Raw genomic sequence first — 27,690 nt, 5'->3', positions numbered from 1 at the left:
TCCACTATGATCTGAATGTGGACTCTGTATTGAGCAGATCATTCATGGGATTTTTTTTCTAGCCAAAGGATTGTGGTTACAAGTGAAGAGAAAGCAATAAAGCTTGGTACAAAATTCAGGAAAAAAAGAGATGTGACACATCTCCAGAAGAGAAGGTATCATAGCCTACAATGCTAAGAAAATATTCAATTACAGCATTCTGAAATTTGGGGAATTACAGCAGCAGATGCTGCTGCTTCCTTCCAAATATCTATTAGAAAGCATTTGTATGGAACAAATAGAGTTCACTTTGAGGGATTACTGAAAGATGATAATTATTCAATATCAACTAGAATTAGAAGAGAAAGGATGTTTAATGTGAATTCATAAAGGACTGCTAAAAATTCAAAGGTAGAAGATTTTCCACTTGAAAAAGCAGACCACACAGAAGAAAGTAAAGATTATGAGAATAATGTCAAGACAAAGTGTGTGTGTGTGTGTGTGTGTGTGTGTGTGTGTGTGTTTATGAGACCTGTCCAGAGGTATCCAGCCATGTAATGTGAAAAATAGAGGCATTTATTTAAGAATATACCAAATACAGCAAACATTGTACATAGCACAATGGCACCTCAGTCAAAGTAAGCACCTTGGGACCTCACACATTTCTCACAGTCACCATCAGCTGCCCCATTGTATTTTCCTGAATTTCGACAGCCTGAAATCTCTTCCCTTTCAAAGGTAATTTTAATTTGGAGAAAAGCCAGAAGTCTCAGGGCACCAAATCTGGGCAGCAGGGAGGCTGAGTCAAGTGGGTGATTTGATGTTTTGCCAAAAAACTCTGTGTGAGACATGGTGCATGAGCAGGTGTGTTGTCGTGATGAACCTGCCAATCACCAGTTGCCCACGGCTGTGGCCTTTTGAATCATTCAAATAGTTTTTGTGGAGCAATGTTCAAATTTAAAGCAAAATCTGATGCAGATTCATTGCTCTACACCAAGAGTGTCAAACTCATTTTCACCAAGGACCACATCAGCCTTTCAGTTGCCTTCAAGGGGCCAAATGTAATTTTAGGACTATAAATGTAACTTCTTAACAGTTAATCGAGAGCTTGGCACTGCTGCTGGGTAGAAATAAGATGCCAGACCAGATAAAACAAGGTGGAGGGCTGGATTCAGGACACAGGCCTTATGTTTGCCACCTGTGCTCTACACACTCAGTCATTTTGAAAGTGATGGCCACAGAGTACACATGCTCACTTTACAGTGTCTACCACCCCCAATGACTACTACAGTGAAGTTATCATTCATCACGCATGCACATTCCAGTCCACTCTCCTTGGCTTCCAGGTTACATGGATGTCACACAAACTGTTCTCATTACATTAATAATGGCTGAACTTTTTCCTGACAGATTTCATATATATAAATACATATATTTTATATATGACAATAAAACAATAAATAATTGTGAGAATTACACTTAATTGTGTTTATAAGTACATTGGTACATCGGTATTCATCATTAACTCATTCCAGAACTTGTGATGAGTCCTGAAACAGATGAGTACCAGATGAACCATGAGCTACCCTAGACTGATACATTGACCTATGTTTCATCACAAGAGAGGGGCACCAAGTGCTGACACATTTTTTTCCCCTTAAAATGCAATGAGTACAAAGTTGGACAAGTTCTGAAGCCAATGAGTACCAAAGTATGACTGTACTTAGTTTATTAGGAAAACAAAGATGTCTAGTCATAAATAATATAAATATAGTTATTATTATATTAATTCTGCAGTAGTTTATTTTTGGGGTTAGTTGTTCAGATACAACCAAAGAGAACTTAACAAATACATGCCTACTATGTTGAGAGATTCTGCTTGTGGTACCAACTAAAATTATGTTCAGCTACAAGTAACAGAACACCCAATTAAACAATAAAATTGGTAAATTACAGGTTTTATCTGCCTGAAGTGATGAAAAGTGCAGAGATGTGGGGAGTCTGGGACTGGTACAGCACTATAAATTGTCATCAGTGATTCAGATCCTTCAGTTATTCTTATCAACCATTTGAGCATGTGGTTTCCATCTTCATTCAAGCTGCTTTGTAATTGAAGGATGACTATACTATCCACCCTCCAGTTGGAAAGAGGAGGAGGTCATCTAGCAAATGGCTAGTTCTTTATCAAAAGATAAATGAATTCTGTTCCCTTACAAAGAGCACTGTTGAGAGTCCAACCTAGGGATCATTCCAATGCTATAAAACAGAACTGAATCATATGGTTGTCCTAAATGGTACAAGGAACACTGAAAAATGGAGTAATTTTGTTGGGTACACTAACCTCTGGAAAAGATTGTGGTAGACTAGAGAATGGCTAGTAAGTAGGCAAATAGCAAGGACTACAAAATTAGATATACTTGCATTTTTTCATTTAATCATTTCATAAATCATATGCATTTTATTTCTTAAATAGATGACAACATTGAGACATAGAATGGTTAAGTAGCTTACGTAAGGTCACACATAGTTATTGAAAGACAAAATCAAAATTAAAGTCCATATAATCAAATGCTAATGTCTTTTTTATACCATACCACATTTGTACAGGTACCACCAAGCAATATGTTCCTTAAAGCCAATTTCAGAAAATGCGTATATTATTAGTCAGTAATGCGGTTCAATACCTTTCAATGGCAGCAATTGCATTTCTTCATCCTAGACTGAAAGCTTTTTTAGGGCACAGGCCTTCGATATTTTTGTACCTCTAGTCCTTATTCCAAGGGTTCAACTGGTAGAAACTCAGAGATGCTGGGTAACTCTGGATTTAGAGACTATACATTGACCTCATAGAATCTGGGAGAGAGTTTTTAAACTTACTACATTAGCTGTGCGAGGCTTCATAAAAAATATTATAGAATATGAATAGAATAATATAGAATTATAGAATATTATAAAATATTATAGAATATAGAATAATATTATAGAATATTATTCTATATTATAGAATATAGAATAATATAGAAAAATATTAAGTAAATATTTGCTATAGGTTGAAATAAATAATTAAAATTAGATTTTATATGGATAAAAGACTTGTATAAAGATTAAGAAAAATAGCAGTAAAAAGAACAGGGATTATTGAGTTATGATTTTATTTGATGAAAAGATCACACAAAACTGAAAAAATATTAACATATGAATTGGCTCTAGATCTGGATTTTACAGTGATGAATATCATTCATTCAAAAAAGTATTTGTTGAGCACTTACTTTGTACCAGTTTTTTTAAATATCATACAAACAATGAATAATAAACAAGTTGTTATGGGTTGAATTGTATCTCCAAAAATGGGTTGTAAGTACAGCCTCCAATTTTGACTCCCTCAGATTGTGTGACTTTATTTGGAGATTAAGTCTTTTTTTTAAGATTTTGTTTATTTATTTTTAGAGAGGGAAGGGAGGGAGAGAGAGAGAGGGAGAGAAACATCAATGTGAGGTTGCTGGGGGTCATGGCCTGCAACCCAGGCATGTACCCTGACTGGGAACCGAACCTGTGACACTTTGGTTCGCAGCCCGTGCTCAATCCACTGAACTATGCCAGCCAGGTGGAGATTAAGTCTTTACAGAGGTAATCAAGTTAAAATGAGGTCATTGTGGTGGTTCCTAATGAAACTTGACTAATGTTCTTATGAAAAAGGGAAATTGGAACATAAGCATGCACACAGAATACCATGAACAGGTGAAGGCAGAGATTGGGGTGTTATTTTCACAAGCCGAGAAATGCCAAAGATTGCCAGCAAATGACCAGAAACTAGCAGGCAGCCCTGGGGCAGATTTTCCCTTATAGCCCTTAGAAGGAACAAACCCCTCCGGCACCTTGATCTCTGACTTCTGGTCTCCAGAACTGTGAGACAATACATGGATGTTGTTTAAGCCTCCTATTTGTGGAACTTTCTTATGGCAGCTATAGCAAATAAATGCACAAGTGAAGTGCTTTCCTCATGAAAACTTGCATTCTAGTCTGGAGCAGGAAAGGAAAATTACCAAAGATATATGATAATAATACTTCCTATAGTAATAAATTCTAAGAAGTAAAAAAATGGAGTGTGAGGAAGATTAGAATGCTGTTTTATGTAATATGATATGACAAAATGCCATTAGAAGTGTTATCTGGAGGAAGATCGTTAAGGGCAGAAAGAGCAGCCAGTCCATAGCTCCAAGGAAGTGGAATGTTTTGGGGTTAGTAGAGTCACCAGGATGTCAGGGTGGTTGAACTGGGTAAGGGAGAGGGAGAATGATAGTAGTAGCATGGTCAGAGAATTAATGCATAAACAAATTGAGTCCTTTTTTTAAAATTTTGATGCTGACTTTGTCTTCTATTTTGAGTAACCATAGCCACTGGAGAGGTTTTTGAGCAAAGGAATAATATAACCTGACGTAAATTTTAACAGGATCTCTCTGGCTGCTGCTGGGGAAGACTGTAGGTGGGGAGAAAGTTGAAAGCAGAGAAATCAGCGAGATGGCTGCTGTGGTAAAAGTTTCAAACAGAGATGCAGCTGGCTTGAGCTGGAATGATGGTGGAGGACTTTAGAAGGAACTGAAGTGGCAGACAAAGCATTACAAATGCAAGAGAAAGGTTGACAGAGAATTGGAAGTGTTCTGTGAAGGATGCTGCAAGAAGTTTCCACTGAGAAATAGTCAAGTAGGGGCCACCAAATGTCAGTGTTGGAAGAAATAGATGAAGTTGGTGAAGAGGAGCATTTGGCTTTCTGCCGGCTGGCTACCAGCATGCTGACTTCCAGGGCAATGGAGTCATCACACAATTCACTTCTCTTACTCATATCTTTGAGTGATATTTATGGACTCTGGTGAGTTGTTGTCACTATAATGAGCAAATGAATTTTATTTCCTTCAGAGAAGGTTCAATTTAAACAAGGAGGAAATGTCATTATTTAAATCTCCTATAGTTTTGAACCCTTTATCTAGGATTTACCAAACATCTATTAACCTGAAGAAAAAGAAAATTGATTCAAACAAAAACTGCAGCTAATCTGACACTGACCAACTAAAATTGTTTGGTTTAAAAATACTAAATGCTTATAGCAACAGCAATTAGATAGTACATGCTTAACAGCTTGAAATTCCACAAAATTTGTTGGAATTTCTTTGTACCTAGTTACTTAAACATTTTGTTTAGAAATCATACAAATTACCCTATTTAATAATCCCTTTTTTTTCAGGAGCAAGAAAAGTCAAATTAAAAAAATAATTTTTTAAAATTAAGTAAAAATTAAGGATAACATAGCAATATTGAATCCAATATAATTGTATCTAATTTTGTAATGGAAGTTAATCAGTTTCTTGTGTAGTAGTAGCAAATCTTAGTCCACAATATATGGAATGGATACCTATAAAAAACCATTTGCATAGTGGATTCCAAGAGCAGGTACTTTATACCTATCATCTGCATTTAACTCCCAGCAGTTTTTGCAACAACATGAGGAAAATTGTTAACCTCTGTGTGCCTCAGTTCATTTCTTATGTGGGAATAAAAATAGTACCTACTTTATAACATTGTTGTAGGTTTTGTAGAGTTAACATACGCAAAATGTGTAGAGGACAGACTTTATATTAAATCCTCAAAAATATGAGCTATAATATTTATCTTTATTATTTGAATTTTCTTATTTTCATGTTCAAGTTCCATTTCACTGGGTTAGTGAAAAGTATGATCACAGTTAGTTCATCATTGACTCCTGTCTCCTGAGATGTGCTTCAGAGTTTAGGGAAGGAACATGGCTTATGCAGGTACCAGGCATTGGTGCCGTTACCTATCTGTACTGGTATCTGCTGAAGTGTCCTAATTACTGTCATGTTTTCTTTCAGGCCACAGGGTTCATTGCTGCATGTTATGGTCTTCTCAACCTAATAGCTCATTTATGCTGGGCTCTCAGTGACTGCATCTATCAGGTACACAGGGAATAAATTGACCTGTACAGCTGCTTTCTGCCCTGGCACATCTGAAGCCCATCACTCTGGATTCTCCAGGCATTCCATAATTCAGTGTAAAGCTGAGGCTGAGAGGATGGTGGATATAAGGTACTCTGTGGTCTTGCTGCCAGCAGGGGCTGTATTTAGAAAGTTCAAGGCCACCCTGTTTGAGAACTTGTTTCACTTTCTCTAATTAGAGCAGTGGGCATTGAGTAAAACTACAAAAATAAGGGGAATATATAGCTATTTAGTTTTTCTTTATATACTCTTTATCAAATGTTCTCTCTTTACTAGGAACTGTCCAGGAATCTATAATATAAAGACAAACTAGTCATGTTATTTTACTAAGTTGCTTATAGTCTCTTGGGGGAAAAATTGGCAAGTAAACAAATAACTACAATGGTTGGAGTGCGATCAAAGTTAGAGTACCTGAATATAAAAAGTTTTGTGATGTGTATTTCTGTTGGAGACATGTAGTAAAAAGATACGCATTATTAATGAATGAAGTTTATCAGGCTGGCCCTGGCTGGTGTAGCTCAGTGGATTGACTGCTGGCTGCGAACCAAAGTGTCGCAGGTTTGATTCCCAGTCAGGCCACATACCTGGGTTGCAGGCCACGGCCCCCAGCAACCACACATTGATGTTTCTCTCTCTCTCTCTCTTTCTCCCTCCCTTCCTTCTCTAAAATTAAGTAATAAAATCTAAAAAACAAACAAACAAACAAAAAAAACAGAACAAAATCTTAAAAAAAAGAGTTTATCAGGCTGTACATGAGCAAGGCGAGTCATTGAAAGTGAAGAGTGAATGCGAAGGTGTGGCTGGGTCAGCAGGCTGGGGCTGAATCATTAATGTGTGATTTACATGGTATGCTAAGCAAGGCATTAAGTTTTCTGAGGTTGACAGAGGTATGATTTAATGAAATGGGATTCTTCCCATCTTGGGCAAATTAGTCCACCTTTCTGAATCTCAGTTTCCTAATCTGTAAAATACTATCCCTAGGAAGCATGCTATGAAGACAAGTAAGGAGGGTGTCATAAAAAGCCTCCAGTACATCATTTGCAGATGGTAGTTTCAAGGAATTATATTGTAGACTCTATTAACTTGCCTTTTTAATAATGTCTAAGTGATGTAAAATTAGAATTTAAAAAAAAATTATCCATACTCAGCTTCTGACATCTGCACACCCTTTTGAAAAGGTTATCTCACTAATAGGATGCCCAGTAGAGTGATTATTTCCATTCAAATATCTAGAAAATATATATCAAAAGTTATTAAGACTATAGAAAAAGGTAGTGAAAGGGTGAAGGTAAGAACTTCAAAGTACCTGGATTCAACTAAATTCCCAACTAATTATAGGTAAAATTAGATAATGCTTTCTTCCATTATTTCAATAAAGAAGTTTCCCTTGATTTTTCTACACTACTAAGAATAATCCAGCTACTCTGGGGAAAGTCATTATGGGAGAAGGCTCTGCCAGTTTAATTTCCATTTCTTTATTTCTATTAAATAAAAGAAGCTTACATTAGTCCTTATGTTATTAACTGCTTAATGGTTTTAGGAAGCAGATAGAAAAAGAATTGTTCTTTGCATTTAAATGAGACAAATAACACTCTCAGGTGATTATGTATTTAGGGGAAAAGTTTCATCCTATTGCTACATTTTAAGTCCACAAAGTAATAAATTAATCCATTAGTTAGCTCAAATGTGTCCTCTGTTGTGCTCATTATCAAGTATTCCCAGGTGTTCAGGGATTTATAAGTATAAATTGATGTGACTTTTAAACTTGATACCAGAAATATCCAGCATAAGAATCATAAGCTGTGAAACAATTCTCATACTAGCATTTTTTATTTAAAAAGTGTATAGCAATAAATATTAAAATAAGATTTCTCCCAGTATTGGAATGTTTTATCTTCTTTTCTTTTTTTTTTTGCCAGAGCAATTTATTTATTTATTTTTACAAAGAGGGGAAGGGAGGGAGAAAGAGAGGGAGAGAAGCATCAGTGTGTGGTTGCCTCTCACGTGTCCCCAACTGTAGACTCAGCCCACAACCCAGGCATGTGCCCTGACTGAGAATTGAACTGATGACCCCTTGGTTCATAGGCCAATACTCAATCCACTGAGTCACACAAGCCAGGGCTACTATTAATACTTATATAACCAAAAACAGTATATTTTTGAATGAAGAATTATTTTATATAATGGGATTTCTAATTTAATTGTTTAATGAAAAATTGTGGACATGGAATCAGAGATAATTCTAATATTCCAAGATGTTTTCACTAGAAAATTCAATAAGCTATTTAGGTAAGATGTATCTTTGAAAAGCAGCCTGAACAATGTTCGCTCATAAACCTCAGTCGTGACCCTGTTTTGATATTTCACTTTACAGAACAAAATGCCTATCCTGAGTTTGCAGTGCATAAACACATGATACCGTCTCCAAGGCTGCCTGCTTCTCCTTTGATACAAATATATATTCTAATTTAGAGGATGAGAAAAGAATGTAAAACAGAGGTGTGTCTGTTCAGCAGAAATCAGTAACTCAGCTTTTGAGAAGAGAAACAAATAGGCCAGGTTTCCTGACAAAGCCCTATGTACTTTTCTGGAAAAGTGGTTTTGCTTCTCCATGATTGATGGCCTGTTGGGTATGAGGCTGGACACAGTAATAATGTCAGGGTTTACTCCCAGTGATAGAAACAACAGTGAGATCTGCTATGATGGAGGAGAGAGGGGGATTGGGATGACAGAGGTGAAATGGCCACAGAGAGTCCTCAGATTTAGGCATATAGTGGAAGTTTATTTTGTGTAAAATTTACTTTAAATGTATTTTACACATACAGAGAGAATACAGAAAAAACTAGAACAAAAAATAATGGAAATTGAATTTAAGAAATAATAAGAAAGCTATCAATTTTTCACATTCCAAATTTTATTCATGAAAATGTATAATTTTTTAAATCAAATGTATATGTGCTGATAAAAATAAAATTATAGCCCTGACTGGTGGAGCTCAGTGAATTGATCTCAGGCTGCAAGCCAAAGGGTCGCCAGTTCAATTTCCAGTCAGGGCACATGCCTCGGTTGCAGGCCAGGTCCCTAGTAGGGGCCACATGAGAGGCAACCATATATTGATATTTCTCTCCCTTCCTCCCCCTCTCTCTCTAAATGTAAATAAATAAAATCTTTAAAAAAATAAAATAATATATTTAATGAGGCAACATATCTTAGCAGAGGGGGCATGAAGTTTAGAATCTAAACCACATTCATATTCTAACTTTTGCACTAAATAGCTGGAAAAACATCACTGATAATGTTTCTCTCCTTGTAGGATAGCATTATAGAATTGAATGCCTAGAAAAAGGTTTACCTGCCTCACCCTCCACAAGCATGCTCACTCTCTTGCCAGTTCTCTTTCCCTCCCTGTTGTAGGCCTAACAGCCTAAGAGATTCAAGTCTGGCTGCTACTCAGTTCCCAGTTACCACATTCCCTTCCCCCTAATAATACAGTTATATGTTCTAGTAGCTGGTGCTGAACCCTAGTCCCCCATTCTTTGACCCTTTAATCTTTTTGAAAGGTATATATTCTGTGGGTTGGTATATTTCTTCCAGACTGAAGCTTCCCTCAACAATCACAACCAGGCCTACCCTCTGGCCTTGTTCTTCTAATCAGAAACCTTAGAGTCTATCCAAGCCTTTCCTAGTTTATCTGGTTTGTTATAATAAATTGGGATGTACACGATAATGTCTGACATATGAATCTCATCACTGGGTCCCTGATCTTATCTGGGAACAAGCAGAATACACAGACCCAATGTTGAAGCATGAGATAATTACATCTACTGTCAGTGACTCGAGAAACAACTACAGAACAATAAACTCAGGTGGTGTGGGTCAGCAAACATTCAAGAACCAACTTACCACCTTCATAAATCTAAGTTAGTCTTCTCAGTTGATATGGCTCCTACATATCATCATTGAAAATCACTTGACAAGGATCTGCAAATGTAATCTAGAGACAGGCAGATTTTAGTTTAGTTATAAAGACAAACCATTTATAGCTGACACTTTTATAGTTGAGTGGCTGGTTTCCTCCACCTTTATATGGCTAGTGATCTACTATTGTAGATCACTAGTTCCACAGGGGCTTCATGAGAAGGTGGTTGTTTACATCAGTTTGGGAAACATTACCTACTGAACCACCTCCTGGACAATCTTGGCACACATATGAAGGCCTTTGGAAATTCTTATAGTGGAGAAGCCTGTTGAACTTTAAGCCAGTACATATTTAACACACAGAACAGTATTTTCATCTAACAGGTTGTTCCATATCGCATGGAACATGGGTTTAAATCATTTCATTTCATGATAGAAAAGGCTTGTCCACTTTTAATACAGAAATGATACTGAAACTCATATTTATGTAGCATTGTCCCCATGCCTCATTGCAGTGAGTTCTACATCATAGGTTGGATGACTAGCTGTCTCTTCTCACCCTGAGATTGGAATCAACAAAAAGTGTTTTCACTTGCTCTTCTTCATCCTGCCCACATTTGTAGAACCTGTTGGTAACCCCTGATGCTCTGTTTCACCTACAAAAAAGAGGTTTTGAATTGCTCACATACAAAGAGTCATGGACATTTTGGAAACATGCAAGCCTTGAATTTCCAGGAGTTTTTGAATTTATAGAATATTAAATATACCACATAAAATTGAGGTCACCTACTCAGATCACAGATGTTAAGAATGTTTCAGGGCCACAGCAGAGTTGCTGGAATTTGTTAAAAATTGCATTTCCAATATTGAGATTATTTGCTTCGAAGTATGTCAAATGTCCAGTCACAACTCTGTATATATCCTGCTATATGTGCAAGCAAATAACTTCAATTAGACAATCTTGACATGAATATGTCAATCTTGACATAATAATGAAAAAAATATTAATGATTTGCCAGTTTGTTTCCTTGGAGAAAGGGAACCCTCCTCTGTCTATCATATATTTGCTACTTGATCTAGTAAACTAGAGGTGAGCAAGTAAGTAAGTGGTGTTTCTACAAGGTCTAAGGACACTTGAAAACAATTTGTTCTCTTAAGTGGGTTAAATAACTCCTCCCTGAACATCTTATTATGTGATGATATTGTAAAAATTAATTTTTCTTCATAAGGATGTCATATGTATACCCTGACTATAAAAATGGCTAAAATTTAAGCTTTTTAGGCCCAGTTGTGTTTCCATCACTTACCGGCAATGTAGGTGGTTTCTGCCACATTTCTCATATTTGGGAAAATTTCTTCAACTCTTTCTACCTCTGTTCCTCATCTGTAAAATGAGAATAATGAAAATCTTATTCTCATAAATTTCTGCAAGATAATACTTAAAGCAGTTCTGGGGATATAGTAGGTCCTCAGAAATGGTAGCCATTATTATATAATCAAAAAGCATGAATACTCAAAACAACTATAATTTTTACATATAAAAGTTAACCAAACTGTTAAAAAGATTGAAATTATATATTCTAATATCTACCACAAAAATATCAAATGTTTTTGCTTAAGTTCTGTGCCTTCTCATCCACTTCAGTATCTGTGCAGTTCTTGGCACATGATTTGTTGAGGAATGAAAAAAGTGAATGATTAATTGATTAATTCTTACCACATACCTCTTGATTTTCTTCAGGCATGCTTGAATAACTCCAGGAAAACTGTTTGCTTTAAGAAATATGGTGCTTAATGATTATGAGAAACATTGTAGTTTAGGTTCTGTATAACTCAATTGACAAAATTAATTGCTTTTCTGTTATGCTCTTCATGGATTTTTATTGATCCTTTTACATAGAACAAAGCCTATTAGTATCTTTAAGCTTGCAATAAAGATTACAGTGTTTAGCATATTAATAAAGAATTGAAATGCATGCTTGTGTGTGCACATGAGACAGAGAGAGATTTTAAATAAGATCTAATTTTTATTTGTATGTTTCAGTGGTATCAGTGTTCATGAACATCATTATAAAAATTAATAATTTCCTTGTAAAATCCAAGGATACAAATGCCACCTTGCTTGACAGTATTTCTGAGACTTACAACTCTGATAATTAGATACAACTTTTCTGCTATGTTAAGGAAGACAGATTTCCTTCACCTTAAGAAGGGGGGAAATAGAGACAACTGTACTTGAACAACAATAAAAAAAAAGAAAAAAAAGAATTATATTTATGCCTTTCAGTGTTTGAATAATTTTCAAATTTGGTATTATTTCCTTTCTAATGGTCATGAATTCATTGTGGTTTATAAAGTATTGAGATTGTCCTTAAATTTGTCCATATCTCCTATCATCCATAGAAGTAGAACAGCTGAGGTTATTGAAAGAATGGAAAGTGACCAGATAAAAAATCAATGTACACAAAGCTGTTGCATTTCTATATACAATCAATGAAATATCAGAAAAATAAATGAAAAAAAAATTTATTTTGCAATTGCAATTGCTACAAGAAAAATAAAATACCTAGGAATATGTAAAGTGTGTGAAGGACCTATACACTGAAAACTACAAAGCATTTAACAGAGATTTAAAAATATACATAGAAACAAAAAGATATTCCATATTTATGAATTGGAAGAATCAACATTGTTAAAATGTCCATATTACCCAAAGCTATATACAGGTTTAATGCAACCTCCATCAAAATACCAATGGCATTTTTTAAAGAAATAGAACAAAAAAAAATCTTCAGATTTGTACGGAATCACAAAAGGCCCAGAATAGCCAAAACAATCCTGAGAAAAAAGTCAAAGCCAAAGGTATCACAATACCAGATTTCAAATTATACTCCAAAATGACAATAATCAAACCAGCATGGTATTGGTGGAAAAACAGACACACAGACAATAGAACAGAATTGAGAGCCCAGAAATAAACCCACATATTTGTGGTAATTTTTGACAAATGAGCCAAAAACATACAATGGATAAAAGAAAGCATCTTCAATAAACAATGCTGGGAAAATTGGAAAGCTACATGCGGAAGAATGAAACCAGACTACTGTTGTTCTCCATATACAAAAATTGTAATATAAGAACAGTAAGTAAATTACATAGAATAAAATATTCTATGTTTTATTTATGTTTAGTTCTATAGATACTAAACTATGGACCTTGGTCTTAGAGAAGGTTTTATGAATTTGACCCAAAAGTAAGAAAAGTAAAGGCAAAAATAAATGAATGGGACTATATCAAGCTAAAAAGCTTTTCCACAGCAAAAGAAACTGCCAATGGAACAAAAAGGCAACAAACCAGATGGGAGAGGATATTTACAAATAATAGCTCCAGCAAGGGGTTAGTACCTCAAATATATAAAGACCTCATACAACTCAACACCAAACAAACTAAAAATCCAACTGAAAAAAAAGGCAGATCGCTGAACAGAGACTTCTCCCAAGAAGGCATACAAATGGCCAACAGATATATAAAAAAGATAATGAACTTTATGCACCATTAGGTGAATGCAAATCAAAACTGCAATAGGATACCATCTCACAATGGTTAGAATGGTTATTATCAACAAGACAAATAATAACAAACATTAGAAAGGTTGTGGAGGAAAGGGAACCCTCATTCATGCTGATGGGAATATAAACTGGCACACTCACTATGGAAAACAATATGGAGTCTCCTCAAAAATTTAAGAATGAGGATTTTTATTCATATAGGAACCCAAACATAGTTTGGCCAACTTTTCTACAATCTCCAATTTTTCACAAAGTACATTAGCTTTTTTCCAGAAGGAAGTTTATGGGTCCTTGGCCTCTCCATCCAATATATATTTTCTGGTTTTCCATTATAGCATTATTATTAAGAATTACCAGAGCCTTTTCTCTGCCAGCTTCCACTGAATTTTTAATTACCTGAGAACAAAAATTTTGTCTTTTTATGAAAGTCTGCTTAATATCTATCAGTATATATTAAGCAGTCAACAACAACAACAAAAGCCATGTAAAGAGAGGAATGTATTTACCTCTTAAAAATTTTGTTACAATATTACTTTATATGAGATATGCTCGATTAATCTAAGTCCTAATCCCTGAAAAAGTGAACTATGTACAGGCAAATTTATAGACAGAAAATAGGTTAAAAGTTACCAGGGGCTGAAGGGAGGGTATAATACGAAACTATTGCTTCGTGGATGTGGATATAGTTTCTATTTGAAGGTAAGGAAAAGTTTTGGAAATATAGTGGTGATGGTTGTCCACATTATGAATGTAATTAGTGACACTTGAACTGTACATTTAAAATGGTTAAAATGACAATTTCTATGTTTTATACATTTTACCACAATGAAATTAAAAAGTAATTCACCAGTAGGAAAAGCACTGAAATACTCAACATGACAAATACATATTTTCTAAACAGGAAAGTTTCTTGGATAAATAAAGAATTCATAAAAAGAAGCTCAGCAACCAGTTCTGGAACCAAATACAATTGAAGAAATAATTGTTTTAATTTATTTTTATTTAAGAAACATAGTGCTGCCCTGGCTGGCGTAGCTCAGTGGATTGAGCACGGGCTGTGAACCAAAGTGTCGCAGGTTCGATTCCCAGCCAGGGTACATGCCTGGGTTGCAGGCCATAACCCCCAGCAACTGCACATTAATGTTTCTCTCTCTCTCTCTATTTTCCTCCCTTCCCTCTCTAAAAAATAAATAATAAAATAAAATAAAATCTTTAAAAAAAGAAACAGTGCTGCAACAGAAACCACTATTAAATGATGAAATGAATTTAAAAACTGAATACTTGAATGATAAAAATAAAGCAGCATTTAAATAAATGGACATCTAAAGGCAAATGCCCCTGAACAGCCGGGCCCAACTTACTAGTCTTCTGCTCACAGACAGACATTAGTGGGTGGAAACAGTGGGCTGTCCACATCTGCATGGCCACATCATCAATCATTATTGATAGGAAGTGCTATCAATTTTAACATTATAGAACTTTGGGGTCAGGTCGAATGGATTTGTGCCCTAGATCTGCCTCATCTTTTGGGACAATGTAAGGTTTTTAATCTCCCTGAAAATGCAGTTTTCTCATCTAACAAGTAAAAGGGAAAAAATCCAACATTATTGCTTTCTTTATGTAGGTGATGAGCACCTGGTAAAGGCTGATCATGCAAATGTTTTCACTTCATCATAGCACAGAGGTCCAAAAAGTTTGTTAAACAAGTAGTTATTCTATATAAAATATCACGTTCTAAAAATAAGTTTAGTACCAGATATTTTTGTGTGTGAACATTTCTGTCTTTCCCTTGGGGGTCTAACCTTATGCTTCTCATGCTTGATAACTGATTCAATATTATCCCACCCAAAGTCCCAGGCTTTTGGGAAATACCAACCATGTTCAGAGCACCGTGTAATTGTTGGCAATCTGTAAATTATCTTTCCCAAGCAAACATGCAGTTAAAGTTGAGATGCATTCTTTTCCTTCAAAAAGCAGTCTCATCAGCATTGATTTCCATGTGAAATTTTTTCTAATCATTTTCTCTTTTTCTGTTTTCTTTCCTTACATGCTGACTTCGGTGTAGCAGACCACTTGGGGATTGAATTCATGGGTAAGATTAAACAATGTGTTTCTTAAGTATACACAAAAAGCTAAGTTTGAATATGTTTATAGTGTTCTCCTCCTTCATCTGATTATACTTGAATGTTTAATTATTACATGCTATTAGTAGTAAAAAATATTTTTGTCAATTTTTCACTAAGTAGTGGCGCAAAATGAAAGACTTAACTACTTATCAGGAAGTCAATTTAATGTTAAGTGGCACTCTGGAATCATATGGAAGTTGGATTTGACTCCTGGCTTTGATTGTTTCCCTAATTCTCAATTTTCTTATCTGTAAAATAGGGATAATAATCATTCCTATTTCATTGTAAGGATAAATTGCTTAGCACAATGTTTACAAGACTCAAATACTCAATAAATGATAGAAAATAATTGTGATGCTTTTAAAATGTCACTTTTGTTATTTTCTGCTCTAATTCTTTTTCCTTTTGCATGATGATTGCTTTGGATACATTTTGGTATGAATCATAATTTGGAGTATGAACTATATAAACTTTTCATTTTACAAAACTAACATATTTCTTTTGAAAATACTTGCAGTGAATGGCATATTTTTAAAAGCATTAGAATGCCTTCCACACGAATTATTCTCTATATTTATAGTTAATTATGTAAGAATGGGTCACACTTTTATGAGTCTATTTTTAAGTAAAATTAAAGAAAAAAGCATTTCATGGGGTTGGTATGCATCATGGTATTAAAATGAAAATATCCTTAAGAGCTAAGTTTGTGAAATGGAAAAGACCTAAATTTTATAATTTTCTGCTTAATTGGCTTTTGTTAAACTTTGGATTTTTCTCTTACATTATAAGAATATGAATACTTCCTTCATGCATGATACACTTATTATGATAACACTTATAAATTTACTTGTATTTATTTATCCATTCACACATTAATTCATCAAATATGCATTAATTGCTCACTGTAAGCAAAGAAAAAATGCAAAATGCTAGAGATAAAATAGCGAATAAAAATGATAAAAAAAACTCCTAATTTAATGGAGCTTATAGTCTAGTAAATTTAGAGATGGTAATCAGGTAATATTACTAATAAATATAAAATTGCAAATTTTTGATACCTTTGACAGGCAAGATATAGGAAAAAAATGATAGATATTTAAAACATAATAATAACAAATATTTGAGAGGAATTGATGTTGATGTTTAGAAAGAGCAGATTATTAGAATGATTGCAGGGTTTATTGTTTTCATATTTAGATAAAAATGGACCCATCTGAAATATAATAATGGGAAAGGAACAAATTTATGAAAGGTATTTACTAGATTATGTTTGGAACTGTTGAGTAGAAGTCAAATTGGTAACTGCATTACTGGAAGTTTTGAGGGTTAATTAGATGTTAGTGATTTCATATTTATATTGGAATTGAAACACCCTGTTCTGTGATATTTACTAATGCTCTATTATCTTGATATTATAATTTAGAAAAAGCAGACAGCTCAATTTCTACAGATTTGAGGCTTTTTTGGATAGATGTGATTAAAACTCTTAAGGGCAATGAAATTCAGAATGATATCCAAATGTAGCATTCTGGAATGTAAGGTAATAAGGAAGGAAGTGAAGAAGGGATGGTTATCTCAATGGAATCAGGGCAGTACTCAAACAAGTTGCTGGCATGGAAAGGAGGTTGTAATCACATGGACTAGGAAGTACAGAAAATTACAGTCATGGTCATACAGTTAAGTATAAACTGTATTTTGAAAAGGACATGTGGTTTGAACTTTCCTCATTTACTGATAAAGGTGAGGATTAGCAGCATGGAGTCCTAAGAATCAACAATCATTTTGAGGGAAATGGGTACTAGGCATAGTGGATACAGCAATTTGCCCTACTGGACTGGGATGGTTGTAGGTTATGTAGCAAAAAGCTGCAGATACCTCATGAGCTGTGAATAGGGATAGGGTAGCTTCAGATCCCACAAGAGGTATGGCCAGGGTTATAATAAGCAGAAATTGCTACATCAATGTTAATGATCACTGTTAAAAGTAATTGCCACCAATCACTACCCTACTGGGCTTTTTCAGAGGCCCTCCATGACACTGGCACCTTATAGTATAACAATTTGCTAAGGAACTGGGATATATATTAAGAGGTATATTAATACATTTTAAAATTTTGGTTACTGGTAGGTAAAAAATAAACAGATATTATGTGACCATTTATATGAAACTTAACGCTAAGGAAATAATGAATCTTGCAAAAGTTGGAATAATACCATATCTACAAAGCCTTATAAACAATGAATTCTCAGTTTGTGAATATTTGACCCCAGAAGTAGAGACTGCCTTGGAGGGAAGGAGTTGTGCAACAAGTCAGAATTAAAGGGGGTATATATGCATATAGATAATGGCAACTGATGAAGAATTTTCCATAATGTTGAATAGATTAGTAAATAAACTGTTTTCACTGATCTCAGATTCTAGACACTATTTATTCCCACAGGTTGCTCCATTACATATATAAAATTCTTTTTGTTACTATGGAAATGAATCTTTTCATATTTAACTTGTGATTTTTAGAATTCCTATAAGTAAATTTTTTTTTTGTTGCAGTTGAATGCATCCCAGCAATAAGGCATCTCTAGATATAAATTCTGCTGGGAAACAGTAATGTAAGCATAATCTCTATACAATTAACCATGTTGCTATATTGATGTGCCAAAAATAATCAGTGCCGGTTCTGTTTTAATGAGTTCTAGAATACCTTTATTCTCAGTGCTCATCATTATTGCTTTGGACAATGTTGGTTTCATCTTTCCTTGAGTTGAAATATGAGTTACAAGGTGATAATCTGAAACTCATATTCCTTTTCCCCAAGTCTTTGTATTTTCAAAAGCCACATCTATGTGCACCCTATTGATCAGACTAAAAACCTGAGTACTCCATACAAATTCTTATTTATAGCAGGGAATTGCAAATCATATCCTTCAAGAATCTTATTATTATTTAATCAACATACACTTATTATACTATGTCTCAGATATATAGTATATTGAAGATGTACATATAAAATCTACATTCCTTTATGTTGAATGACTCTGACACCAAAAAAAGAGAAAGCTAGATATAATTGAGGTGATATAAGAGATACTATAAATAAAAATGGCATAGGCAAATTATAAGAAAGAAGGGAGGAAGGAAGGAAAGAAGAAAGGAAGGAAGGAAAAGGAAGGGAGGAAGGAAGAGAGAAAAAAGAAAAAAAACTAAATGTCTTGGGAAATCCTGAGATAACTTCCCAGGGCAAGAGGTATATAAGCTGAGTACCAGCCAAAATTTTGCCCAGTGATGCCATAAACCAAAGCTATACTCGCTCAATATTGTTTCCACTTCAGGTTAAACCTTCCTATTTTGGCCTATCTGGGTTTATAAGGTCTCTTGAGTTATGACTTTAGCACTAGAGAGAGAATATAAACTTTACTAAAAACACTTCACCAAAAACTTTTCTGAGCTGATTTATTAATTGTAAAGAATAATTATCTATCCTGGGTGGCGTAGCTCAGTAGATTGAGCATGGGCTGTAAACCAAAGTGTCGCAGGTTCAATTCCCAGTCAAGGTACATGCCTGGGTTTCAGGCCATGACCCCCAGCAACCGCACATTGGGTTTCTCTCTCTCTATCTCCCTCCCTTCCCTCTCTAAAAATATTAATAAATAAAATCTTAAAAAAAAGAATAATTATCTAATCAACAAAACAATGAAAGAAGCAAAATATAGCCAAAGACACTGAAATAGAGAACAGGCTGACAGTGATTAGAGGGGAGAGAAGAGGGAATTTCAGGGGAGAATGGGAAAAGTTTACAGGAACAAATTTAAAGGACACATGGACAAAAACTAAGGGGAGGGTGGTAATGGGAGGGAAGTGGGGAGAGTTGGGTGGGTGGGCTGGAGTGGGAGTAAAAGGGAGAAACTGTACTTGAACAATGATTAAAATTTAAAAAAAATTTTTAAAAGAATAATCTTATTGAATAAGCCATCCCAAACTTAATGGCTACAAAACTATCAGCATTCAAAATAACTTTTTCTTAGCTGCATTCATGAATTTTTCTTAATGATACTTCTTGGGTTGCTCCAATAGAAATTTCAACAACAAATAATACTGCTCTGGAATACAGTAGTAGTTTAAAAAAAAATTAGTTAACTAATGTATTGAAACGTGCATGAAAATCCAAAATTGTGAAATGTTTGTGAAAAAATTTAGTCTATATTAAACCAATAATCAAAAATACTTCTTGAATTTATAACAACCTTTTCATTCATTCATTCATGAGGGAAATTGATATTTTTAGGGTCAAATATTTGAACTTTCACAGTATGAACAGATCAGTAGATGGAATAGACAAGTACTCATGAGTTGTGTGAGAAATCCAATCAATAATCCAGATGAGACAGATGGCCAAAGGTCACACCAGATTGGCAACATTTCGAAGTCACATTGATCATGAAGAGGTATTATCTCATCTGAGAAATATGTGGTGACTGTGTCTGGTGCTCAGTCATGGAGCACATCTCATTACATCCATTTGAGATATTGTCATGCAGCTATTTCCCTGATACATTTGATATTCCTCTAGTCATCAAGGATGTTTGTATTAAAGCAGGTGCAATGCCATTTGCAAAAATGTTAGCAAACCACAGGAAAAGCTGTAAATTCTGTAGGAAATATTTCATGCAAATGTATTTCATTCCTTTTTGTTCTTTTCTTAAAAAACAAGACAAAACAAACAAACAAAAAAACATCAATTGGCTGCCTCTTGCATGCCCCTAACTAGGGACCTGGCCTTCAACCCAAGCATATGCCCTGCCTGGGAATCAAACTGGTGACCCCTAGGTTCTCAGGCTGGCTCTCAACCCACTGAGCCACACCAGCCAGTGTGTGTTTCATTCTTACATGGAAAAATAAAATGAACTCTATCAGTTACATGTCTTGGTTATGATTTGACATTGTTTTTAGAATAGAGTAATGTATTTATGCAAAGTTTGGTTGAGTAAACTAGTATTTTTTAGATCAAAATATTCATAAAATGGAAACATCAAATTTTTAACTAAAATCTTTATAAAGTAATTTCTATATTTTGAAGCTGAAGAAAGAAACACTGAGTTTTCTAATGAGAGGCTTAGAAATGTTTACTATTTTAAGTATGTATATAGATTCAGAATTTACAAGGTTATTACTTCAACTTTACCATATGTTGAGTACCATATATCCATCCCCTCATGTAAAAATAAAATGGTTTCAGGATGTTTCACTAAGCACTGAAGATTATATTCTGAAATGCAGCCAGTTTCTAACTCTGCTTGGATGATATGAAGTGGGGTTAGTTTCCTTAATGCTACCCTCTTATTATGGATGGATTGGAATGTGTTCCTTTAAATCCAGTGGGTTCCATGTCAGTCAAATAAATTCATATGATGCTCTATTTTTTTAAAATGCATTAGAGATATAGAAGTGAGGATCCTTTTTTTCCAGATTGAAATCAATGACTTAGACTTTTATGGAGCAATGATGTTTTCATTTGTTAGAATATATCATATTTTCTGATAAAACAAAATAGAAATTTATGTATAAATATATTTGTATATATGTTTATAGAGGGGGTATGATAAAAAGTATTTACTTAGTTTTTCTTATATTAAACTCCATGAGAAATCAGATGTGTCAGGGTAATGTAATTTACCATTATTTAATGCTTGACATGCGCCACAAAATTTACATTCTCTTGTAGAATCCCCGAAAAAAATACATGAGATAGAAACTATTTATATCCTTATCTTATAAATGATAAAACTGAGGTATATTTAGGTAAAATATCTAATTCATAGTGTTATAGAACAAAGAGGGGGCCAAGGGGGTGCCAAAGGCAATATACTATTACCTGAAAGGAAGCCCCCAGGTTCGTTATGTCCGCTGCCAAAGGAGAGAAGTCTCTCAATGCCAGAGATTCGTGAAAAGGAAAGGAAATGTTTATTTAATGCTATACAAACTTAAAGTAGTGACCTAATGTCTTCTTAAAAATCCCAAAGTCCCTTAAAATACCCACAAACACACACAGTCCTTCCTTCCCCCCTTGCCCAGTCTGGGGTACCATATTTCAGGAAAAGAAGTAGAAGTCTGCCTTGGCTGGCGTAGCTCAGTGGATTGAGCGTGGGCTGGGAACCAAAGTATCCCAGGTTCGATTCCGAGCCAGGGTACATGCCTGGGTTACAGGCCATAACCCCCAGCAACCGCACATTGATGTTTCTCTCTCTCTATCTCCCTCCCTTCCCTCTCTAAAAATAAATTTAAAAATTAAAAAAAAAAAAAGAAGTAGAAGTCTGTGGCTCAGACAGACCCCGGTTCTTCCCAGTAATCTGTCTCAGCTGGTAAGCCTCTCTTGTTCCCGGCATCATCAGCTGTGTTGCTGGGATCTTTGCCAAAGCCAGGTGATGGTTCCCCCTTCTAAAGCTTCAGGGGTCCCCACTCTGGCAAAGCCACAAGGTTCTCTCTCCATTGCCCCAGCTGCATGGTCCTCTCTGCACAGTGGCTGCGGAAGTCTCTACTCAGCCAAAACTGCATGTTTCTTCCCCTAGTGACTGCAAGGAGGGGGGTCACCACTCTGCCAAAGCTGAGTGGTGGTTCTTTGCTAAAGCCACATGGTGATTCTCTCTTGCAGGGCTGCGGGAGTCTGCACTCTGCTAAAGACCCAGTGGTTCTCTCTCTGCACAATGGCCACAGGAGTCTCCACTCTGCCAAAGCCAGGTGGTGCTCCCCTGAACAATGGCTGCTGTGTCTGGGTTTAAATCCCTGCGCCAATCTTCCTCTGCAGCCCCATTTCCGACTCCTCCCACACTTGGCTATACTTGGGATCAGTCTCACATCCTTCCAGCTTTACTGGACTGCCATCATGAGTCTGGGCAGGCATGGCCCCTTGTCATGGAGCCAGTCACCTCCACACAGGTGCTGTAACTCAGGGGACCTGCCCCCCAGTTACATCTTGGGGAGAAGTTACTTCCATTCCCCTGGCTCAGAGCATGGCCACAGCTATTTAACATAGCTATGTAATCCAGTTAAAGATTCTAGATATGTTAAATGACAACACCAGAGGTTAGCTGCAAAGCTGTTGCTATGCAAAACAGCTCTCAATGGCCCTGCTCCATTTGTCCCTTACCCCAACCCATACCTGTGTGTATGTGGGGAGGGGTGGGGCGTGAGGACATCCTAATATTTCCTGAACACTTTCGAGTTCTGGACCCCATTTCAAAGCCCTATTTGGGGTCCCCGGTCTTGGCTGAACCCTGTTACAATAGAGCAAGGAAGTTGCAAATACAGGATGTAAACCTAAGTCTATCTTCCTCCAGATCTCTTGAATTCTATTGGTGACAAATTACTGGGCATGTAGCACAATGATGGCTTCATGATAACTCAAAGAGGTTGTCCTGTGACAATGTTTCAAGTGGCAATGCAATTCTCTATCTAGTCCTAAGGTTTGAAGGTAATGTTTTTCAAATACCATGAGGTCATAAGAATTTTGGTAAGTAACTCACATTATCCAAACTGTGAGAAAATAAAGTGAACCAGATGCTAGTTTATAGCTTTACATTCAGAATTATAACTACCAAGCATACAAAATGACTCCCATTTGCTGCTCATTGTGTTACAGAACACAACGAGGGGGGGCCTGAGACAATATACTATTATTGAAAGAAGGCCCCGGGTCCGTTATGTCTGCTGCCAGAGGAAAGACGTCTCTCAATGCCAGAGATTCGTGAAAAGGAAAGGAAATGTTTATTTAATGCTATACTAACTTAAAGTAGTGACTTAATGTCTTTATCAAAAATCCTAAAGTCCCTAAAAACACCCACAAACACGCAGTGCTTCCTTCCTTCCCCCTTTGCCCAGTCCAGAGTACCGTATCTCAGGAAAGAAAATAGAAGTCCATGGCTCAGGCAGTCCTCTGGTTCTTAGTTAGTCCTTCATCTCGACTGGGAGACCTCCCTGGGTTCCCGGCACCTTCGGCTGAGTCGCCGGGATCTCTGCTAAAACCAGGTGGTGGTTCCCCCTTCTAAAGCTGTGGGGGTCCCCACTCTGGCACAGGCATGTGGTCCTCTCTCCCAGGGCCACGTGGTTCTCCTCCTCAGGGCTGCAGGAAGGAGAGAGTCCCCACTCTGCCAAAGCCGCGTGGTTCTCCCTCTCTGGGATGTGGGAGTCTCCACTCTGTCAAGGCCGCGTGGTTCTCCTCCTCAGGGTTGCGGGAAGGGGAGAGTCCCCACTTTGCCAAAGCTGCATGGTTCTCTTTTCAATGGCCGCCAAGTCCGGGTTTTAAATCCCCGCAGCCAATCTTCCTCTGCAGCCTCATTTTCGACTCCTCCCACACTCGGCTTCACATGCCAGAATTCATATCCTTCCAGCTTTACTGGGCTGCCATCATGAGTCTGGGCAGGTGTGGCCCCATGTCCTGGAGCCAATCTTCTCCGAGGTCCCATGCAGGCGCTGTAGCTTGGGGGATCTGCCCCCAGTCTCGTCTTGGTGGGGAAGTTACTTCCATTCCCCTGGCTCAGAGGTGATCACAGCTATTTAACATATCTAAGCGACCAGCCAAAGGCTATAGATATGTTAAATGACCACGCCAGAGGGTAGCTGCAAGGCTGTTGCTATGCAAAACAGCTCTCAATGGCCTTGCTTCATTTGTCCCTTCCCCCAACCCACACCCTGGGTGGGGGGATGGAGACATCTTAAAATCTCCTGGACACCTTGAGTTCTGGACCCCATTTTAAATGCCTATTTGGGGTCCCCCCTCTAGGCTGCACCCTGTAACAATTGCAGTTTCTGGTTTATGATAATCAACAAATGTTGTATTGTATCTGTAGTTTCCTTTGTGATTATAGACTATGTTGAGTGACATTAATTGGGTGGCCCCACTGTTGAATGCTGTTGTGTATAAAGGTCTATCACCCCTGATAGAAGGCATTTGCCAAAGGAACCATCTCTCCAATAACTCCCCAAGATTCTGCTGAAGAAACATTCTTACGGTCTTATAAATTTCACTTTTTCTCTTTAGCAATATTGTGGGAGGCTGCTCTGCATGGCATGGGCCCAGCTCACACTCGGAGATGCACAGGACCCACGCTCACAGATAGGTTGTCGCATGAGGAATCAGGCCTGCAATGTACTTAGGCCGCTATAGTCTTGCTTTTTGCTAAAACTCCCTCAGTCTGAATTGAAGACATTTACTGCAAAACAATTTCCTAAAATCCATGCTAAACCTTCCAAGGATGAATATAACTGGTCCAACTACTTTTGCCTTTTTATTTGCAAATATCCCTCTTCTGTGATGTGATTACCAGCATCCTCTCCTTTGTTTTCTGTATGAGGTAACCACCTAAAGTGAGCTTGTGCATAGTTAATGAGGACATTCTTGTAATGTGCCCAGTACGACAATACAAACTCATTGGAAGGAGGGGCAGGGCTTTTTCTCCCCTTGAGAGAAAATCCATGTTGTCCCTTTTCCTCCACATGACTTGGTAGTCTGTGTGAATATGTCTTATATTTCCTCCATAATGATGAGGACCCCATGAGCCGGGGTTCGCATCACAGTATGACCACTGCCTCTCTCTTTACACTATGTTTTTTTTTTTAAAACATTGTCAATGTAGGAAATGTCCAAACCTGTAGAATGTTTGTGTAAGAGCTTACTTCAGCCTTACTGAAGACCTAAGATGGTGAACAAAATCTCAAATACTTAGCAAAATAACAGTTTTGCAGCTTTTTAAATGTATTTGAGATTAAAGAGGGAAAGTAAGGAAGATTATATAAAAGTGGGGAAAAGCAAGGTGGAGATTGGATTACAGTTTAGTTAACAAGATTTTGTGGTTTCTTAAAGGTAGTTGTCTTTTCTAATCTTCATCCAAAGTTGATTTTTATTTTTTAATTATATGTTATTGATTATGCTATTACAGTTGTCCTGATTTTTCCCCTGTTGCCCCTCTCTACCCAGCAACCCCACTCTCAGGCAGTCCTTCCACAATTGTTCGTGTCCATGGGTCATGCTGGCTACTTCTTTTCTTACACTGTAGTTTACATCTCCAGGGCTATTCTGTTATTACCTATTTGTACCTGAAGATAGTTATCTCATTTCAGAAGTGTATTAGTCAAGATGCTCAGAAACAGTGGACAGGGCTCACTTCAAGCAAAGATAAGCCTTTTACTAAAGAAATTATATGCTTAGGGCATGACTACCCATCAGACACGCCCACTTAGGAATATCTGATAGGATCATCCTGTGAGGTTATTTTCCATGGATCTCAGCACAATTACTAATAATTCAACTCTCTGGAACATAAGTCCCTCAAATTCTTTTTTGTTTCTTTGTTTTATTGTTTTTTGGGGGGGAGGGAGAAGAGATAACTTGATTTGATTTGGTTGTTTCCAAGACACCTTCCTAAGGATAATATTTTAGCTTAATTATATATTAGATAATCTTAGTCATTAGCACATATTGGTATAACCAGTGGTTAGAAGTAAAAGTCTCAACAAGTTATGACCACTTTGCCAGATAAATTAAATTCTTACGAACTTTATAGATGAGATTAAAAATTTTTAGTGATTTTTCAGGAAAGGGTACAGCCAAAAACTACACTGTAAAATATACAGATATTTTAAATATGATTTCTAAAAAGGAAAAAATGGACATTGTATAAAAACATTAAAAACAAGATTCTAGAATTGAGTAATAAAGCCTCATTAGTAGACACTGAGAAAGTAGGTGTCATGCAACATTTGAAAGGGCAGTGCTATTTGCTGAAAACTTGCATAGCTGACCACTACACATTTTCTAAAGTAATATATTTTTATAAAGCTGATTAATGACTAGATTGGGAATTTCTATATAGGTAGTAAATATATAGACTTCAATAAAACCATGGATAAAATCTCATGAGCTTTTGTAAAATGGAAGAGTATGAATTTATATCAATTTAGTGATAGGTAGATTTGGGGCAATAAAATGGTGTATAAAGAATCAAGAACAGCCCTGAATATAGCTTCTAGGACAACATTTTGATTAATGGCATAAGACATAGCTTAAACACTTATAAAATTATTAAACTTTTAAAATAAAGGATGATTACTACTTTGTTAGATTGAAGATCTGACAGAAAGGATTATATTTTTATGTTGTCAAATTAAACTCAAAAAAGAATTTGAGATTGAAAACAATTTCAAATTGATTACATGCATGTGTTAATTATCTAAAATATATGTGAGTGGATAATAGGTTTGAAAGTTCTTCTGAAATATGCTACAAAAGAGAATAATGAACAGCAAAGATGTTCAGACTGTCATTGCAGAATAATTCCCAATGAGGTTAAAAAAAATAATAAATGGACTTTTATATGCAGTTTTCCCTGACAATTGCTTCAGGAATGTGTTATAGCCAGTCAAGGCCTGACAGGTTCACAGAATTCTGGCAGATGGAAGAAAATCTGCAGATCTGTGGGGATGCTTGACATGCCTTTATTCACAGGTGGGTGAGCCACACACGCTGCAAGCTGTGTGTCCCCCTGCATGTCTCTGCATGGTACACTATATAATCACCTGTCCCTTTGTGTGGCGCATGTTGTGGCACCTAGCAGGGAGTCCCTACCTGTTTAAGTATTAGAGACAAACAAAGCCAGGAAAAAGCCAAAAAATTATATAATATAACATAATTTTGCACAGGTTAGCCCACTTCATGTTATGGGCACCATTAATTGGACCCAGTCTCAAGGCTATGAGAACACTACTTATCCGGCCCTTCCAAGGTTATGGGAAAACTGCTTCCCTTAGTTACCCAGACCTGAGTGAGGAAGCCAGACTGCCTTTGTTTACCTTACTAGGAGCCAGGATGAATCTGTGGAATAAGAGAGGAGCAAATGGATAAGGTGGAACATCTGAAAATAGAGCAAAATGAACATAATAGAGGTTTTTCTCAATAAGCGGAGTCTGCTTTGTGGACTCACAGTGGTTCAGCCAGTCAGAATGTGTGGAGCCCCCTTGGGAGGTCAGACTCTATGCCAGGCCAAAGTGACACAGAGAGAAGTAAGACAGACTCTCAAGTACTTCACCATTCAGTGTGTGGGA

The 27,690-nt window shown here is 36.4% G+C and overlaps 1 protein-coding gene across 7 annotated transcripts in view; it reads left to right on the top strand.

Moving 5' to 3' along the window:
* The window catches only part of NRG3 (neuregulin 3), a 1,223,498-nt gene that overhangs the window by 1,046,526 nt on the left and 149,282 nt on the right, over positions 1 to 27,690 (top strand). For 4 of the 7 annotated variants that reach the window (XM_045842071.1, XM_045842066.1, XM_045842070.1 and 1 more), the window contains exon 4: positions 15,540 to 15,566. In XM_045842071.1, coding sequence (XP_045698027.1) covers positions 15,540 to 15,566 — 27 coding nt within the window. The remainder of the gene's footprint in view (positions 1 to 15,539; positions 15,567 to 27,690) is intronic. The other 3 variants (XM_045842073.1, XM_045842072.1, XM_045842069.1) reach the window with 1 other exon arrangement.

The sequence above is a fragment of the Phyllostomus hastatus genome, unplaced genomic scaffold, assembly GCF_019186645.2.
Source record: "Phyllostomus hastatus isolate PE091 unplaced genomic scaffold, TTU_PhHast_1.1 phas_contig_38, whole genome shotgun sequence".
Classification (NCBI taxonomy): Eukaryota; Metazoa; Chordata; class Mammalia; order Chiroptera; family Phyllostomidae; genus Phyllostomus; species Phyllostomus hastatus.
This window is presented reverse-complemented; position numbering and strand designations above follow the sequence as displayed.